Source organism: Pithys albifrons, chromosome 21 (genome assembly GCF_047495875.1).
Source record: "Pithys albifrons albifrons isolate INPA30051 chromosome 21, PitAlb_v1, whole genome shotgun sequence".
Lineage (NCBI taxonomy): Eukaryota > Metazoa > Chordata > Aves > Passeriformes > Thamnophilidae > Pithys > Pithys albifrons.
In genome coordinates, this window is record NC_092478.1 from 1071231 (window position 1) to 1090362 (window position 19132).

Below are 19132 nucleotides of genomic sequence, written 5' to 3' on the forward strand. Positions count from 1 at the left end.
AGTGACATGCTCTGAGCAGCCCAGCTACAACACAGCAGGAGAGACCACAGCGGACAAAGACATGGGTGCTGAGGGAGGTGAGAGCAGGTTAATGGTGACATGAAGGGACATGACAGTAGGATGACAGTGGCATATGGGAAGGGGCAGCCAGAGACACAGGTGGGGAACAAGACTTTACCTTCATCGTCGTCTGCATTGCAAAGGGCAGCATGCACCATGCGAACAGAGACAGGGGTTAGAAACAACGGCACGCGATGGCACGGGGACACGCGGCACGGGGAGCCCTCCTGCCAAAACACGCCGCCACGCCACGCCACGCACATGCCAAGCCTGCCCACTCCCCAGGCATCGCTGCAGTGAGACACTGTGACCCAGCGTGCAGATCTTTCCTCTGTGAGCCCCCCTGCACTGCGCACACTGATGGTGAGCAGCTCAGCTCTGTCCCAGAGCATGGAGAGCAGCTGTCAGATCCGGTTCGGTGTAAGTGTCAAGAGACCAAGGAAATCGCTGGGGCTGGTGTGACTGAGCTGGCTCTGAGCACCCCCAGTGTCCACGAGGTGCAGGGGTGGCTTCAGCAGCAGCACAGAGCTGGGACTGGGATGCTTGTGCCAAGCAGGATGTGGCAATGCTACCCCCCAGCAGGATCTGGGGTTCCCTTCCAGAAGGTCCCCGCTATGAAGAGACTCCAGAGCTGCCCAAACAACCTGCTGTGGTGGCTGCAGCAGAGCCCTGCTGCCCCCTAGTGCCCTGAGAGCACCCTGTGGGCCAGGACTGCACCGCACCCTGAGAGCACCCCATGGGCTAGGACTGCACCCCACTATGCCCCAAGAGCACCCCATGGGCCAGCACTGCACCTTATGACCATCCCATGGGTCAGCACTGCACCCTACGACACCACAAGCACCACAGGGAGAAAAAGAAAGCCACAGGGAGAGAGAACAGCACCCCTAAAGCCCGAATTTGCCAACCCCAGGGATGGAGAGCAAAGCTGGTGCTGTTGGAGCCAGAGCAGCACCCACGGTGTGCTCTGGGTGCCAGGGCAGCTCTGTCACACACCATCCATATGCTGACAGGACTAGGCTGAGGTCCTTCAGGGTCAGCAGGCAAACTTGGGGTTGCCAGGACCCAGCTGGGGGTCAGGGTTGGTCCCAGCACACCAGCAGCATCCCAAGCCCCCATTTCAGCCCCAAAACCAGCATTGCATGGCACCGCCCAGAGCAGAGCCCCCCCACTCCCATTACCAGCTCCGTGTGCCAGCGGCTCTGCGAGGAGGATGGAGGGAGAGGTGTTACACTGGGAACGGGCAACACAGGCACCCCTGGCTCCCCCAACCCCAGCCAGGGCCCCTCTCCTGCAGGTTGGCAGGAGCCACTCCAGGAACTGCAGGTGTTCAATTCCCAGTGGTTAACAGGACCACCACCACCATGGGGACAAAGCTGGGTGCCCCAGAACACCCAAGGTGGCAGGGTACTGTCCCTCAGCTGACACAGCCCCCCCCACATCCCCAGGGATCAGGTGTACTGGGGGGGGTTGTTTGCAAAGTGCCAAGGTGCCAGCAATGGCTCTGGGACCTCTTGCAATCATAAGTCCCAAACCTCCACTTATTAATGGCTCCCAGCCCAGAGCAACTTATTACCTTTGGTGGCCCCAGCAGCTCCCAGGTGGTAAATGGCCCCCAGGATGAGCCAGAAGGCTTTCTGCTCATCACCCGAGATGCCCATCACCTTCATGGCTGCCAGGAGCTTGCTAAACTGCTGAGTTGCCTTCTGCTTTTCCTCTGGCTGTGGAAAACAATGGCAGCCATCAGTCTGGGAGCCCAGCTCTGCCTCCTCCTGCACTCAAACAGGACAGGGACCCACAGCTCCCCACAGCAGCGACCTTGGAGGGGGGCACAATGCCGAAGACGTTGTTCTCTGCGAGGTGGTTGAAGTGAAGCTCAGTCCTGTGGGGATAAACACCACGATTTGCCCTGTGTGGGAGATTCCAGAGAACTCCTTGGGCTGGGGGCTGTGCCCTCACCCCCCAGCTCACCTCAGGGTGCTGTCGGAGCAGGCCAGCAGGTAGTAGAAGATGTTGAAGGTGGCCTCGTTGGCCGGGCGCCTGGCCACACGCAGCTTCTCCAGCAGCAGCGTCTGGCAGAGGTGCGAGAGTTGGGAACTGCCCCCAAGCACCCCACTCCCACTGCGACCCTCCAGACCAGCCTGGCCTCATTCTTGCTGCCTGCCCAGGGTCCTCATGGAGATGTGAGGGTCTCCCTCCCACCACAGGGCACTGGGTGAATGCAAGCATAATTCAAACAGCTCACGAGCATCTGCTCTCTAGGTGAATACTATGACAACTCTCTTGGATTTTAAGGGCTCTGCTGTCATCACACCAGAGAGGCACCTGGTGAACACCCCCTCGAATTATTGGACTAACTCAGCAGGGACAGGGAGCCCATCTGATCTGTGTGTGAACAAGGAAAAGAGAAGGATGCTATGCTGATGAGTTCTGTGAGCATGGCTGGGCAGCTGGTGGGGATCTGCAGCAGAGCTTGTGGCACAGGAAACACCAGGAGAATCACAGAGTCATGGAAGGGTTTGAGTCAGAAGGGACCTTAAATTCAACAAGTTCCAACCCCCTGCCATGGGCAGAAACACCTTCCACCAGCCCAGGTTGCTTCAAACCTCATCCAGCCTGGCCTTGAACACATCCAGGGATGGGGCAGCCACAGTTTCTTTGGGCAACATTCCAGGGAGGACAGACCAGCTCCCACACTGAGGGAAGCCACACTGGTAAGGATGGACTGGCTCCCATGCCAAGGGGGGCTGCCCTGGCCCCCTCACCTGTACGGAGGCGGATGCCACCTGTCCAGCCTGGTCGAAGTCCAGAGAGATGATCTGGGAGAAGCGGGTGGCATTGCTGTTCATGCTGGTGCCGCTATTGCCAAAAGCCTCCAGGATGGTGTAGAGAGCCTGCCACTTCTCTGCTGCAGGAAGAGAAGCAGGGCGGTGGGGTGCAGGGGCTGTGCGGCGGACGGGCAGCTGGAGCTGGCACTGCCGGCAGGCAGGTGCTGCTGCCATGCCATGCTCCGCACCACGGCAGCCCCCAAGAGCGCGGCAAAGGCACCGGCGTGAGACAGTGACAGCCCATGTGGTGCGTGTCCAGCCGCTGCCGTGAGGGGGGCTGTGACTGCAAAGCCAGGGGTGTGCATAGATGGCATAAGGGGACTTCGCACCCCGCAAGGGACTCACCAGAGAAGACTTTGCCGGTGCTGCCGGCGATGGTGGCAAGGTACTGCACGAGGTGCTGGCAGTTGGTGGTCTTGCCACTGCCGCTGGCGCCCAGCAGCACAATGGCCTGGTCCTGGCGGCTCATCAGCATGCTGCGGTATGCAGCCTGCGCCACCGCGTAGATGTGCGGGGATGTGTCCTCCCTGCGGCACCCCTTGAACATGTGCATGACCTGGTGGGGACAGGGAGGGTGAGTGAGTGAGGGTCAGCACCCTGCCACTCCCACAGCTCCCTCTGTGCAGTGCCACAGCTCCCAGCTGCCTGTCCCTTCTGGTGTGCCACCCCCAGCAGGGTCACCTTTTCAGAGTACATGGAGGGGGAGCTCAGCGGGTTGATGACGACCATGGTGGGCCCGGCGTAGGTGTGCAGGAGGTTGCCACCATAGCGCTGCCGCAGTGTGTGCAGCACACTGGACTCGTTGAGGTAGAGAAGGCTGGCAAGGTCCTCCACTCGGTCACACGATGGGGGGTTTGCCTGGCAGCGAGGTCAAGGGGGCCGTCAGGCTGGGAACAGGGGTCTGCCCCACCAGCCCCCCGCCCCGCAGCCCTACCTTCTCCACATCGTCCTCCTCCACCTCCAGGACGGCTCCATCATGGTCCAGTTTCACCTTCACCTTGCCCTCGGGCAGGGGACTGCCTGCCTCCAGCCGCAGCTGGCTGCCTGTGAGGGGCACAGGGCACTCAGCGGGGCCGTGCCAGCAGCACCGAGGGGACACCACTGTGGTGCCAGGGGAGGTCAAGGATGGGACACCCCGTGTCCCAGGAGTGCCCCTGACTCACCCAATGAGAAGCCATCCCTGTGCACCAGCCACACCTTCTCGGTCTCGTACCAGGCCTCCTCAGCTGCTATCTGCTCCTCCGTCTTGGCCTGTGGGACAGCAGGATGTGGGGTGGTTGTGGTAACTTGTCCCCACCCTTCACCCCCTCCCCACATCCCTCAGGCTGGAGAGAGCAGGGATGATTGGCCATGGGGCCTCGTGCTGGCCAGCCATGGCCATCCTCCCCAAGCTACAAGTGTTCCCAGCACCTGTCCCCATTTGCTCACTCTCTCCAGGCACCCCAGTAGGCTCGGGACTGCAGAGACCACCAGGGCCCTGCCACAGCTCAAGGCAGACAAAGTCACAGCAAACCAGAGGCACATTCACCACAGCCACCCTGGAAGGGCTGAGGTCCCAAAACACAGCCCTGAGAGAGGGCACCCATGCCAGTCACGTGCCGGGATGCAGGGACACCAGGTATGCTGGGAGGACATGGGACATGCTGCAGGGACACGCTGGAGGACAGACAGGACACACCACAGGCACATAACAGAGGGACACAGGACACGGCACAGGACCACGGCATGGGAAATGCCGGGCTGGCGCAGCCGGCACAGGGGGGATGTCTCCAGCACTGGAGAGCGGGGTGAGCCCCAAAGCCAAACCTGAGCTGCAGCAGGGACGGGGCCAAGGGCAGCTGCCGGCGCATCGTCCACTGGACCCTGGCAAGGCCAAGAGACGGGGCTGAAGGCAAGCAGGGCTCAGCCCTGCCCCGCAGACAGCACGCAAAGCCGCGAGGGGAGCGAGTGCAGGCAAAGCCACACCCTGTGCCACTGCTGTGGACAGTGGGGTGGCATGTCCAGTGCTGTGTGACAGACACACAGAGCTGGGAAGGATGCTGGCCATGAGGCCATGCTGCCAAAGCCGTGGGGCTGGGGGTCACTGCACTGACCTGCTCTGAGCTCCGCCAGCACTGCGTGCCACAGCTGCTTTGGCATGAGCCATGCGTCCTGCCTATGTCAGTGCTCTGCCCCTTCACATCCTGCTCTGCACCCCTGCCCACCCCAGCTGTGCCATCTCCACCGAGAGCACCCTCCCGGGACGCCCAGCTTCCTGACATGGCCCTGCTGGGGACAGGCACCCAGCCACGGCCACCCCAGCACCCTCCAGCACCGTGGGCACCGTGGCAGCCCATGGAGCAGGGTGGGATGGGAAAGCCTTACGCTCCAGCACGAGGCGCGGGCGCAGACACCAGCCCAGCGGCACACAGAGGATGGCGGGGGGTCGCTGGTGGAGGCAGAGGGTTCCTGAGGACGGGGATACAGTACCTGGCTGGGTGCTGAGGTGGAGGCAGCAGGGTCCAGCTAACGCCAGCAAGGAAGCAGGAGAGAAAGAAGAGAGGGGGTGAGAGGTAGAGAGCAGAAGCAGCACCCTGACAGGCCACAGCACCCAGCACGGCCATGATTCACATGGCACCACCAGGACATCATCCATCCCAGCCACCACAGTGTGCCTGGGCTCCCATGGGGATGCCAGCAGTTCCCCAGCCCCAGGCACGCTGGTGCAAGCAGTGATCCCCAAACCCACCAACAGCCCTAGTCATTCATCCCCTGCTGCCACCCAGAGAGGGACCATGGGGTTGGCACCCAGGCACAGGGGTACAGTCACCATGTGCAGAGCACATGGCATGTCCAGGGCAGCCACATGCTGCCCGTGCCTCCCCACCCCTGGGAAGGTGACACGCAAGCAACCAACACCCCTGGAATTACAGAAGTAGTGAAGATCCTCTCCAGTCGGAGCTGTGCTTCCTCAGATGGGCTTGGCTGGGATGCAGGGCCAGGGGCAGCCTGGAGGCAGAGCACCATTAGCCCCAGGCCAGTTGCCCCACAGCCCCTGCAGGCCTGGCACATGGGCACCAGCACAGCCATTGCAAAGGCTTTCCCAGCCCAGTAGTGCTCAAGGCGGGTACCGGGGTGAAGGCGCTGACACTGGCACAGCTGGGGTACCAGGAGGTACCCACAGTGCCCAGGGACCTGAGTCCCCACTCCTACACACCTGCTGGGGAGGTGTCGGGGCAGTTTTCACAGGAATCGGCCGCTTCTCGCTGCTCTGCTGCTTCTTCTCCATAGCAAATGGAGGGGAGACAAGGGCCAGCGTGATGGGGTTGCCACAGCACACACAATTGCCCACAAGGTGTGACCCCCACCCACACCACTCACCCCAAAATCACTGCAAACCATGCAGGTGAGCTCACACCATGCTGAGCTGAGGGTACAACCCGCTGCCAGGTTAGAGCACCCCTGCTGTGCACACACGGGTACCTTGTGCCTCTCCAGGGCAGTGGGTTTCAGAGCAGAAGCCTTTGCCGGCTCTGCTTTCCCTCCCGAAGGCTGCACCGGTGGCTCCGGCTTGGCTTCAGTGCCCGGGGACAGGGACAGCTTGGTGTCCCCACCAGTTGGTGTGGGGGATTTCTCCTGCCTGTCCCCTGGCCGGAGCCGTGGCCGGTGCTCCTTGGTTTTGCCCTTCGCCATGAGGGTTTTAAGCCCTGCTGAGATCTCATCCTTGGGTTCTGGCTTGGTGGGGGCTGCCGGCACCGCGGTGGGGAGAGGCGGTGCGGCTGGGGGAGCCGGGACACCGGCACGGCCTGTCTCTTCCTTCCTGGGGGGTGGCACAGGCTCGGGAGACTTTGCATCCTGCCCTGGCTCCTTGGCACTGCCAGCGTCCTCCCCTGGCAGGACTTTGCGGACCACCTTGCGCACGACCCGGACCACCCTGCGGCGGGACAGCCCCTGGCCATCGTCCTCCGGTGCCTCGGCTGCTGCTGGGCCCTCCAGCCCGTTCACGGCCGCCCCGTTCAGCACTGGCTCTGGGCTCTTCCCTTGCCCAGGAGGTGGCTCAGGGCTCTTTGCAGGCTCAGGTTTGGAGGGCTCAGATTTCGGGGGTTCAGGTTTCAGGGATGCAGATGCCACATCCTTCAGGCTCTCTGACTGCAGCCACAATGACACCGTTATGAGTGGAGGTCCAGCCATGGACCTGCTGCTCAGGACATGGTGGTGCCCAGGGCTCTGTGCCCTGCCATGGAGCACAGCTCCCGGCCAGGCCCTGGCACTGAGGGACACAGCTCCCAGTCCCCTTCCCCAGCCAACCTACGGCCCCACCACTGGATGCCAGGGCAGGCAGCAGTGGTGACCTCTCTGCTCCACACACAGGGACCCACCAACCCTCAGGCTGCCACCACAGGGGTGAAACTCAGGGCTCAGGGCACCACCGAGCCCAGGACCCTCCATGGTGTCCCCAAGGCCCAGCAGGGGGTCTGTTCTCACTAAGGGCGAGCCTCATCCCCAACACAGTTCCACCCTGCCCATGCCCTGCCACACTTACAGGCCCGTCCTCCTTCACGGGTCTTTTCACAGCTAAAGATTTGTCCTCGTCCTTGACCTGAGGGTCAGACAAACAAGAGGAGCATGTTTCAGCCCACTGTGAGGCCTCACTGCCAGAAGACCCATCAGGACCATCACTCCATGCCAGCCCCAATCTGCAGCCCATTGCAGGGACAAGGATGTGTGTCCTCCCAGGCTTCCCATCAGCCAAAAGAGCAGGAAGAAGTGCAGAGATGTGCCCTGGCTAGGGCAAACCCCAAAGGTGGGACAGGTACAAGAGCTGGCCTGGGTCATCTCAGCACGTGCAGTCAGCGAGTGAGCTGGTACAGAGTCCCATCACTGCTCTGTCCTGCATGTCACTCCCCAGGCGCCACAGCACGTTTTAAGTGTCACCAGCTAAACTCTGCAGCAGCCGCATGTGGGACGTGCCAGCTCCCTGCCGAGCAGGGCAGCCAGGGCTTTCTGGGGGGCTGGGTGGCCAAACCCTGCCCTGAGCCCTGCGCTTGAGTGCCAGGACTCGGCTTGATACTGTGGTGGCAGCTCGTGGTGCATCCCATGGGATTGCACCATGCAGCTGCTGGGGGGCTGGTGGCACCGGGGTGGCTCATGCCGTGTTAGGGCTGCACCAGCCACTCGCAAAGCGATTAGTGATGGGGTTAGTGATCGCATGCATGGCCACGTTGTGACTCCACTCCAAGCTCCCTGTTTGCTCAGCATGGCCCTTGGCACAACAGCACAGTGAGGCCAGGAGCACTGCTCCAAACATGATGCCAGCACTGGGCAAACTGTGGGAACTGGTCAGCAGCATGACCCAAATGTGGGGCACAGGCAAACATGCGAAAGAGACTTCCCTTCTGCTCCCAGAATGCAAACCGGGATGAGAACGCCATGGTGATGTCTCATGGAGCTGCAGCCCTGGCTGGGGAGAGAGGCAGAGGTGAGATGGGCTGGGGACAGCAAATGCCAAACCACAGCACAGTCTACAGACATGTGCCCTTCCCCACCTGGGAATCTCAGGAATGGGGGTCTGAGCCCACCTGGCTTTGCTCAGTATACAAACAGTGCCCACAGGGAGGGCCCCAAGGACAGGCAGATGACCAGTCTGACACCTGACAAAACTAATTGTGCAAAATAAGCCCCTTCAGTCAGGCCTCAGGACTGTGCCCCCATTCCCCTGAGCAGGCCAGCCTGCTGTGGTAAGCAAATGCCAGGGTGAGGGAAGGGATATTTTCTACCCCAGCTCCTGCTTACCCCGACAGTCAGGGTTTATTCTGAGCCTGACCCCATGCCAGCAGCCGGACAGCCCTGGTAGGACCTGCTGCCCTGGCTGGCACCCACTCTCTAACTCAGAGGGGTCGTGCCTGGGGCCGTGGGGGAAAACTCCCCTCCCAGGACCAGGCACGGCACGGGGGAGCACCCGGCCACCAAACCAGCCCACCTGGCTGGGCACACACCACCTCGTGCCTGAGGGGTCCCCAGTGTGATACACCAGAGCACAGGCTGAGCACAGGTGCCCAGAAACAAACTGCCCATGGGCCAGAGCCCCCAAACCCTCTGCTTCCACCTCCAGGCACCCTGGCACTGCCCCAAAGGCCTCCAGAGAGCACCAGTGTCAGGGTCCCCACGACAAACAGCCCTCAACCACACAGAGCCCCAGCGGCGGGTTCAGCCTCATGGCCCCCGATCCCAGTGCCAGGACTGCAGCCCCAGCACCTCCCTCGAGCTCCCCCGAGCTGTGCCCCCACGCCGGGGGTCCCCACCTTACCAGAGGGAGCCAGGAGCGGGGTTCCTGCCGGGGTGAGCGCGGCACGGCACAGTGGCAGAGGCCCGAGCGGGGCGGCAGGCGCGGCGCGGGGACAGCTGGGCCGATAGGGCCACCCTAAAAATAGCCGTGGAATGCGGGGGCCCCGCGGCGCAGCAGCAGCCGGGGCAGGGCAGGGGGGCCTCGCTGCCACCGCCACCGCCGGAGGAAGTGATGTGGGCTCCGCTGCGGGAACTGCCCACTGTCCACCGTCCGCCCGAGGGAGCGCGGAAAGACACCCCCAATCCAGGGAAAGACACCCCCAAACAGGGCAGCTGTGCAGCCGGAAGAGCCGGGATAGTTCTGTGCCACACGGGACAGGGTTGCACACCCCTGCCCCATGGGGTGTCATGGCACAGTGCCCACTGTCCGAGCAAAGTGCCCGCTGCTGTGCCAGGCCCTGCAGCCCTGACTCTTCTTGCTCCTCCTTTGGCTCTCCCATGAAAACAACACACCCCAAAATGCTCCTGGGGATGGAGTGCACCCCATCATCCCACAGTAAAGGTGTTTTCATGGCAAAGCTGCCCCTGGAATGCCAAGGTCTCCCTGGAAACAGCAGGAGCAGGGTGGCGGGCAAGGGGCCGGGGGCTGCAGGGGGGAGGCCGGCGCAGGGAGCTGGGCACGCACCGAACAGTGCTGACCACCTGGGCACGGGCAGGGGGGGACCCAGCCAGCACCTGAGCAGGTCCCTGCCACACCAAATGGACACAGATGTGCCCCGAGCCCAAAACCATTCCCAGGAGAAGCAGGGGGTGCTGGCCTGACCAGGACAGCTGTGCCCACAGCAGGCTGTAAATCCCCATGCTGGGGACACGAGCACCATGCCACAACCCACTCCTGCCTGGCCACAGGACTGGCACCCCTTGCTGCACAAGGGACAGGCCACAGCACACACCTTTGGCAGGGCTGGCACAACACAGCTGACTGCCTGCGGTGACACCAGTGTCCCCAGGTAGTGCTGGCATGGGGCCACCATCAGGGAGGAGTCCAGCTCCCACAGGCCACCTCCACCAGGACGCCCAGCCCGTCTCTCTGGCAAGGATGGCATTTCTGCCTGGCCAGCATACTCCTCTCGTTCTCCTTCAGGAACTTTGGCAGACACGCACTGAGATACAGCCCACTGGATACAAGCCCCCTCCCCAGAACCCTTTGGGACCCCTCCACACTGGGACACCCCAGCAGCACCAACCCCACGGTGAGGGCAGGAAAAAACCCAAACCAAGAACTTCCCAAGCATGGAAAGATGGAGAAAACATCTCCAGCAGGATGAGAGTCTCACACCCCCACTCCAGTGGGACTTGCACTCTGGGGACAGCAACCTCCAGGGATCCAGGTGCCCATGGACAGTGGGCACACATGGGATCCACCAGCGAGGTTGCCGGATGCCTGTGGCCCTGAGGAAGCACTGGAGTGGTCAGAGGCATTTCTGGAATATTTCTGCCAGGCTGGCGCATGCCTGGGCCCTGCCTGAGGAATTTCACCAGTAAATAAATAAATACAAGCATGGAGCTGAGCCAGCCCAGCTCCCCTACACCAGGAGCAAGGCTTGGACGTGGAAGGGCAGTCCCCGATGCCCAGGCACACCATGCCACCAGCTGGCCCCCCATGCACCTCACAGGACCAACAACCCCTGAGACACGACGGGTGCTGCCTCTGCCCAGCCGCGTTCACGGTGACAGGGGTGACTCAGCACAGACCCAGTGAGGGACTTAAACCCCCCATGGTACACAGAAAGCCCAAAACCATCCCACTCCAGCTAGGGAGGGGCTTCCACAGCAACAGCCCAAAATATGTCTATAATTTCCTGTTTCAAAAAGGATAATTTTTATTTAAATTAGGACCAGAAACATTCCAGGGAGCTTAGTGGGGCCTGAGGGAGAGCCAGGCCTCCCTGTGTGCCAGCACCTTGCAGGAGGGACCCCCAACCATACTCAGCATGCCTGCCTCGGCTTCCCAGCACCACCAGCCAAGGTGCAGTGCAGCCTCTGGGGCACCCTGCAGGAGGGGAACAGCATTCTGCACCAGGACATGCCTGTGCTGCAGTGGCAGTCGATGCCCCACGACACAGTCACTGCCAGCCCTCTGGCAAGCTCCCACTGGCTGATGCCATAAAACCACACCATGTCCCAGCACAAGGCCACACACTGCAGCCTCTCCCCTGCAGCCTCAAGGGCACCAGCACCTCCTCTTTCCCTTCTCAGCCCAGCACACACTCCTGGCAGGCACAAGCCCCTCGCTGGCCACCTGTGCCAGCATCCAACACACACCTGCCTCCAAGCCAAGGCCTGCAGCACGGGCACAGCCGTGCCCCCCAGCCCTATGGGGTTACCTGGCCGGGGGTTACCCAAGCAGCACTGCTGGCACTGCCCGGTGCCACCTGCCTGGCTCCGGGAGGTGCTTTCGGAAAGCCATTGCTCCGGCTTGGCGCAGACTCCACCCCGCAGTGCCAGCACCTGCTCGAGGAGCACACCCTTGGCCACCCTCACTGCATCCTGGCCACCATCCTGTGGGCACAGGGCCCCACCATGCTTAGGCTCTCCCCAGTGCAGGCAACCTGTTCTGCATGCACAGGCACCTTCCTCCCCTAAGGAAAGCTTACAAATACACTAAGGAAGCCCAGTTATCCACAGTAAATAATGCCATGTGGGCTGCTGCACCCCCTGCCACCACAGAAGGGGTGCAGCCCTGCAGGCTTGCTGCTGCCTGGGGACCTCTGCCAGGGTGCTGGCTGGCTGGGACACTCACTAGCCTGCGGCAGGGTCAGCAGTGCCGGGCACAGGAGTGAGGGATGTGGGTCACCCAGCCATTAAGTTTCTATTTATACAGCAGTAGCAGCAGCAGCAGCAGCACCACACAGCGCTGAGCACGCTGGCGGCAGCTCCCAGTCCCTGACACACTGTGTGCCTCCCCCAGTCCCCGGGGAGGATCCCAGCTGAGTGAGGCCAGCGTGGGCACTGGAGCAGGCAGTGTCCTTCTGCAAGAGGTTTGGCATTTCCTGGCAGTGAGGAGCAAACTCCCTTTCCTGCTGGACCATGCTCCCTCAGCAAAGAGATGGGGACAGACTTTCCACAGGTAACGGAGAGCAGGGCTTTCCTGCTGCCCCTCTGGCAGGAGGAAGACCAAACCCGACACCACACTGAGCATTTTGAGGGGGAAAACCCAGCGGTGACGATTTACAAGACCTGATGCATCGCCCTTGTCCCCGAGCCACAGACTCCCACTCGTGCATTGCTCCTGGCCAGAGCAGGTCTGGCGCCCGCTGGTTCCCACAGCCCCTGCCAACCCAAACAGCCCCACAAGGACGCTGGCACTGGCAGAACCCAGGCCCAGCAGCGCCCGCGGCAAGGACAGCGTTACTCACATCCCAGGCAGCACGGCGTGTCCCCTGGCCACCCCGCAGCCAGCACCGGCTCAGCTCGCTCAGCTCCAGGATGGGCTGCACCTTCAGCTGCACCGTCTCCCCGGACTGCCGGATCATCTCCACGATCTCATCCCGGGATTTATTCTCCACGTTTCGCCCATTGATCTCCACTAGGCGGTCCCCCGGCACCAATCCCAAAGCCAAGTCTTTGGTGCCGGCTCCGGGCTCGGCGAAGTGCACGATGCGCCGGTACACCTGCCCATCGGGCCCCCGGTCCAGCATGGTGGTGCGGCGCAGCGAGAAGCCGAAATCGCCGGTGTTGCGCCTCTGCAGCTCCAGCTGCCGTGGGCTGGGAGGCTGGGGGGGCACCAGGGCAGGCAGCCGCAGCTCGGTGGGGAACCTCTTGCTGACAAGCTCCGGCATCCTGGCACGCAGGGAGGTGGCAGGAGGGGCGCAGGACTGTGTGGGGGGAACCCCTTGCTTGTCAAGGGGGGTCTCCAGCGTGCGCACCTCCACCTGCGGGGAGGGGGCTGCTGAGTGCTCAGAGGGGGTGGAGGTCTCTGAGGTGCTCTCATCCCGGCTTTTCTGGGAGAAGGAGAAGCGTTTGACAATCACCTGGGAGTTCTGCTTGGCCAAGGAGCCAAACTTGGCTGCCCGCTGCAGCACTGAGCCCTTGAAGTTGGCATCGTCCACCTTGAGATCATCACTGGAGCTGGCTGTGCTCAGGTGGCCCGAGTCCAAGATGACACTGCCACGGTTGCTGTCAGAGTCGATGTCTGTGAGATGCAGTTCAGAGCCACTGGCCACCTTGATGGGGATGGGGTTGGAGATCTCCAGGCGGGTCTTGGAGTCCCACTTGGAGGCACGGTTGAGGTTGAAGAAGCCCCGGCGCATGCTCATCTCCTCCAGGCTCTTGAGCTCAGCCGCTGACATTCGCTCCTTCTTCTCCTTCTTTTTCTCCTTCCGGGCCCCATCCTTCTCTTTGTCTTTCTTCATCAGGTTGAACATGGTGGAGGGGGGCTCAGGGCACACTTGCTCCTGCGGCAGGGCACTGGGTCAGGGCCCTGGACACGGCACAGCTGCCTGTACAGAAGGACAGAGAGGCAAGGGTGCCATCAGACAGCGGCATGGCCAACACCCACTCACCACTCCACAGTCCACCCCACTTGTCACCCCAGCTGCCACCCTCAGTCCCTGGGCCATGTCCCAGCATTGCCACCCTCCCTGGGGACAGCAGCACCACAGAGCTGAGACTGCCCCAGTCATTGTGTCCTCACCCCAGCTGGGCACAAAGTCCCAGGGATGCAACAAGAGTGACCCTGCGCCCCCAGGGATGCCCTGAAAGAAGCCCAAGAGCCTGGCACCACCGTGCATCCCCCTGGCATCTCCCGCAGCTCAGGCACCGTTTCAGAGCAGCATGGTGAGCAGGGAGGAACACATCCCAGTTGCTTTTCCTGCCAGCACAGACACTCCCCAGGGTAAAAACCCCAATCCCAGCCAGCCACAGCACCACCACCATCCAGTCTGCTGCTCAAAAGACCCTTGTTGAGGAAACAGAGGCCTCTCTGCTGCTCGTCCTGCCCCTGGCCACCGCAAACCGAGAGGGACAGCCGCGGGCAGGGGGCGGGCAGGAAACATGGCCCAGAGCAAAGGTTGCTCTAATGAACAGGAACCTGTAAAATCACATCCCTCCCAACACTGATAAGTGTCTAATTTTAGCCAGGGCGACGCAGAAACTTGTGACGCTGCCGGCGACCTCCAGGAACAGTCGCTCTTTCATTCGGGCATCCCGCGCAGAGTGGGGGAGCACCAGCCAGTGGGAAAACCACTGCTGGGCAGAACACCCAGCTCCTTCCTGGCAAACCTCATGTGCACCCTGTGCCTGAGAGCACCCACAGCCTTGCCCCATATGGGGTGCTATAGGCCCTGTCTGCCCCTGGGGTAAGTGGTAGCCCCTCCCTCTTCCAACTTCCATCGAGTGCTTGGGCTGCAGATAAACAATTCCAAAGTGGAGCAAACGGCTGGCAGCGCCTGCGGGATGGGCTGACAGCTATATATAACGGGGCAGGAAGCTGCACAGGAACTCAACCTCAGCACAAAGGACAAGAGGAAAACTCCCCACTTTTGAAGCATCTGCTTTAGAGCTCTCTCTCAGTCGGGTGTGGGGGTGAGGTTTGGGTGGCCTCAGGGATGGGTAGCGCTGCCCCTGGTGGCAGTCTAGGCCCTGCAGGCATCCTGGGGTGCATGAATATGCCATGCAGTGCCGTGCCAAGCTTCACCTTGGTTCCAGCACAGCATCAGTACCGCATCACCATCACTGCCTGGACCATCTCCCTGCAAGGGCACATGGTTCCCACTGCCCTTGAACGCAGCCAGTGGAGCACAGCTTCCCCTTGCCAAAGCCACATGGGGATGGCAGGAAACTGCCTGACCCCACTGTCCCTCAGGGCCAGGGCAGGAGCACATGTGCCCAAGAGAGGTCTGGTCACAGGGCAAGTGAGGGCAGAGCTCTGCAAGCCACGGCACAGCACTGGCCCCGGGCAGGTGACAGCAGCGAGGGGAAGCAGCCGCAGGGACAACCGGGTGTGCAGCTCTGAGGCTCCTGGCCATGTCCAGAGCAGGTGCCCACACCACCCAGCCCTGGGGCTCTGACTGCTCTGCTCTCCCTGCAGCACCTGGGGCTTTACCCAGACACACAGCAGGGCCAGAGTAGGACATGAAAACAACCCAGTTCCTTTCTCCTCTCCCAGAACCGCCGGCTGTGGGGTGACCATGACCCCAGTCAAGGACAGCACAGCTCCTTCCCACGACCCACCGCGGGTGCTGCTGCAAAGGACCCTGTGGCTGTGCTGCCACAGGGGCTGCTCCCCACCAGCTCCTCCATGGCTCTGCCAGGGCCTCAGGGCAGACAATGGCAGGGAGTGAACAACCTGTGCCTGTCTCTGTCCCCGCACCATGACCACCGGTACCACAACTGCCTGGGCATCCCTGAAGCTGTAGAAGGGGCTGTACCCCCGGGAGCTCCCTGTGCTCACCCCATGGCAGGGAGGGGGCTGCTGGAACCCTTCCCAGGGATCTCCTGGGAGCAGCTGCTCACCAGGCAGGTGCTGCTTAGAGCTGAGGCGCCGAGAGACAGGCGGCCAGCGCGCTCTTTGTCCTCGGTGGTTTCTCTCCCAGCACATGCACTGCCTCCCAGGCTTTGTACGCTCAACAAAAAGGGGGAACAGTCTTCCCAGCTGCATCGCTAATCAGGCAGCACCGGCAGCCGCTGGTGAGCCACGTGTGCCCCACACAGGGCCACATGGGCAGGGCATGGGGACAGAAACCCCAGCATCCCCCCTGCACCGGTGCCCCCAGTCCATGTGGAATGCCACTGTGGTTTGCCCCTTTCCTCTGAGGAGGCTCCCACCGTGGGGATGCCAGATGGGCGCAGCCCGATGCCACAAGCAGGAGGCGGCTGCTGAGCATCTCCTCACTCCTGATTCAGACCCAACACACCTTCCCTGACTCAGCCTGTGCTTGCTCCGGGACTCCCTATGGCCAGGTGTGTGGGGGGCAGCAGCGTGTCTGAGCCATGACAGAGGAGGGCGAGGCGCCTGCTGGCACCAGCTGTGCTCGGGGATTGCACGCGAGGATGCTGCTGTGACACCCAGGCTGGCAAGGGACTGTAGATGTCACCTTGGAAGGGCCAAGGGGCAGAAATGGAGATCCAGACTGAGGTTCCTCAACTCAACGGCCCTCCCTGAGCCTCCCAAGCAGGAGCTTGTCCCTCCACCACAGCCATGAGCCCCCACGTCCCTGCCAGGGCGCCGGGGAGTTCCAGGCAGGGAGGAAGGCGTTGACTGAAACTCTGGGCCACTCCTTCCCTTGCTGAGACGCAATCTCGTCCGACATGCTCCCGTGCAGGGACCTGCACTGCAAGTTTCATGGTCGCCTGCCCTCCCTGCTCTGCTCCCTGATGCAGTGCTGGCTGTAGGGCCCTGCTCACCCCCTCCTTCAGCACAGGAGCCTCCTTGGGCAGACCATGCTGGGGTACCCCACATGCTGGCTGTGCCTGGCTGGGCAGGGACAATGCTGTGCCAGGGAGCAGGAGTTGCTGGCAGAGATGCCAAGGAGCCAGGCCAGCTCCCACACAGAGGAAAGGGGGCTGATCTGCATGATGGCTCCTTGCCTCCTTGCTGGACACAAGTTTTCCACAGAACAAGGAAATCTAGGGAGTTTCCAATCCCTCTGCACTGCCTGCCCTTAGGAATAACGCTGCGTTGTGTCAGGAGGAAAATAATACCGGATCTACTCGAGTCAGACAGGATATGCCACCAGGCTGTCTCCAAAGCAAGATTTTGGGCCCTCCTGCTGCGGGAATCCCCATGTCCAGCAGCAAAGGGGACCCAGACTGGCAGTGAGGCATCACCACAGGCCAGGAGGGTGCACAGGGTATGTGTGGGGGTTGCAGGAACCTGCCTCGCCCCAAAGCTGGGTAGTGACACAGCTCGAGAGGCCTTCCAGGGCAAAGGTGGTGAGGCGGGACCCCGGCTGGGCTGCCAGGTGGGAGACAGCACAACGAGCAGCCAGAGGGCAGGTGGGTCACAGCTCCCACACCCGCAGGCACAGACCTTCCCCACCACCTGTTTATGGCCCCAGATTCGCAGCCTGACACCCTGCATAGCCCAGCCCATGGCAAAGGTGAAGGGCTGAGCCACGGCTCGTCAGTGGGCAAAGTCCAGGGCGGGTGCTGGCACTGTGGGAATGCTCAGCTCCCAACAGGGATGGGGCAGTGAGTGGGGATCCCCCAGTGCCAGGGCCAGCCTTGGGGCGCAGGAACACACTGCCCTGTGCCCACACTTTCCCATAATTGACCTAAGTTTAGCTTTGGCACTCATTGACCAGACAATTTGCATCTCACAGGCCAGCTGGAAACCACACAATTTAGGGATGTGTGTCCCAGCCCTCGCCCGACGCTCCATAGATTCCTCCCTGGGAAAATTAAGAGGCGCCGGAGCGGCCACAGCCCTGTGAGCCCCCACTGTCCCCAGCACAACAGGCTGCTGAGGCACCACCTGTCACCCCAAAAAGGAGCCCAGGTGCCAGTAGCAATGTGGTTACCAGTGAGCTTTGGATGCAATTCCCTGATGGTGGGAAAGGCCCTGGCCAGCAGGTTCTGCCTGGAAGCAAGACTAGCCCTTGGGAGCCCTGCGGTGGGTGCTCAAGTATCCAACATGGAGCACCTGACACGGGGCATCCTGCAGGGACCGCTGGCTGTACCCGTGAAGGGCCCCCCGCACGCTCTGGGGGGCACAGCCGCCCCCCAACACCTACAGCAGGGGTGGGACACACACAGGTGCAGCAAAACAATGGGGGGGGGGCATGGGGACACACAGGGCCACCCCACGCACAAACACACGCCACAGGGGCACGCACAAGGTGACACACACGTGCAGACACACACGCGTGACACCGGGGGCTGCACACGCACAGGCGCTGCAACACAAGGGCGGGCCATGCGCGCACTGCACCCGCACCCGAGGGTGGCACCGGGGCCGCACACCCACCCACAGCGGTTCTGCAGCGCCGCGGAGGCACCGGCAGGGCACGGCTCGGCCCGGCCCGGCCCCCCCTGGGCGCGATGCAGCCGCGGCCCGCCCCGCGCCGGGAGGTGCGTGCCGGTGCCCGGGCCGCGGTGCCGGTGCCCGGTGCCGGTGCCCGGTTCCCGGTGCCGGTGGGATGGCGGCGGGTACTCACCCTGCGGCGGTGGCGGTGGCGGAGCGGGGCCCGGCGGTGGCGGCGGCGGCGGTGGCGGTGCCGGGCCCCGGCGGCGGCGCGGGGCGGGGCGGGGCGGGGCGGCCCCGCACCGGGGCGGGCACTGCCGGCTCTGCGCGCGCCGCCCGGCACGGAACGGCACGGAACGGAACGGTGGCCCTGCCCACCGGGAACTTGCAGGCGGCTCAGCCCCGCGCCCCCCGCCGTACAACAACCGCACGGACCGGTGCCCGCAGCCCGGAGCGCACCCGGGACCGGTGAGGCCCCCGCCGCACGCCCGCACCTGCCCCGCCGAGCGCGGTGACCCCGCAGCGCCTCGCACGAGCACAGCCGGTGTGCACACCCTCATCCCGCACATCCCATCAGGAGCAACACCGGAGCCGGCACAGGGAAGGTTTCGGGATACCGGTGGAGCAGCGCGGGCGGTGCCCACCGGCTGAGTATGGGGAATACAAAGCTGGACACGCAGAGCTGCCTGCGGAGCCGTTTGGCAGCTGGTGCTTCTCCTCCAGCACCTGTCCCCGGGCGGGGCTGTCAGCCTGCAGGGACTGCCTGGGAGGAGACAGCCCACGGTTGACAACGAGCATCAGCTGCGAGGCTTTGTTGCACCTCTTCCACTGGGGTCCAGCCTTGAGACGTCACACCAGAGTTGGTCACACGTGGGAATCGTGGGACAGATGGTTTCAGGACAAGCCCTGCCATTTCTGTACTGGGATAACCTTCCTTGCCATCAGGTGTGGGAGCAACTGGGCCTGGCACTTCAAGGGACATGGGTGGCTTGAGGAACAGGCACACATGAGCTCT

The 19132-nt window shown here is 62.7% G+C and overlaps 1 protein-coding gene across 9 annotated transcripts in view; it reads right to left on the bottom strand.

Annotated features, from left to right (window-relative positions):
• MYO18A (myosin XVIIIA) overlaps window positions 1–18403 on the bottom strand; it is a 36770-nt gene extending 18367 nt beyond the window's left edge. For 2 of the 9 annotated variants that reach the window (XM_071575166.1, XM_071575160.1), the window contains exons 1-14: window positions 18311–18403; window positions 12572–13654; window positions 5358–5393; window positions 4695–4751; window positions 4052–4139; window positions 3823–3932; window positions 3570–3746; window positions 3234–3444; window positions 2826–2968; window positions 2032–2132; window positions 1879–1942; window positions 1637–1781; window positions 1242–1262; window positions 179–190 (exon numbers count right to left, since the gene is read on the bottom strand). In XM_071575166.1, the coding sequence (XP_071431267.1) occupies window positions 179–190; window positions 1242–1262; window positions 1637–1781; window positions 1879–1942; window positions 2032–2132; window positions 2826–2968; window positions 3234–3444; window positions 3570–3746; window positions 3823–3932; window positions 4052–4139; window positions 4695–4751; window positions 5358–5393; window positions 12572–13579 (2173 nt within the window). In that variant the 5' untranslated portion in view covers window positions 13580–13654; window positions 18311–18403. Of the gene's footprint in view, window positions 1–178; window positions 191–1241; window positions 1263–1636; window positions 1782–1878; window positions 1943–2031; window positions 2133–2825; window positions 2969–3233; window positions 3445–3569; window positions 3747–3822; window positions 3933–4051; window positions 4140–4694; window positions 4752–5252; window positions 5394–12571; window positions 13655–18310 lie in introns of all 9 variants that reach the window. The other 7 variants (XM_071575168.1, XM_071575167.1, XM_071575161.1 and 4 more) reach the window with 6 other exon arrangements.
• Between the last annotated feature and the right edge of the window lie 729 nt (window positions 18404–19132).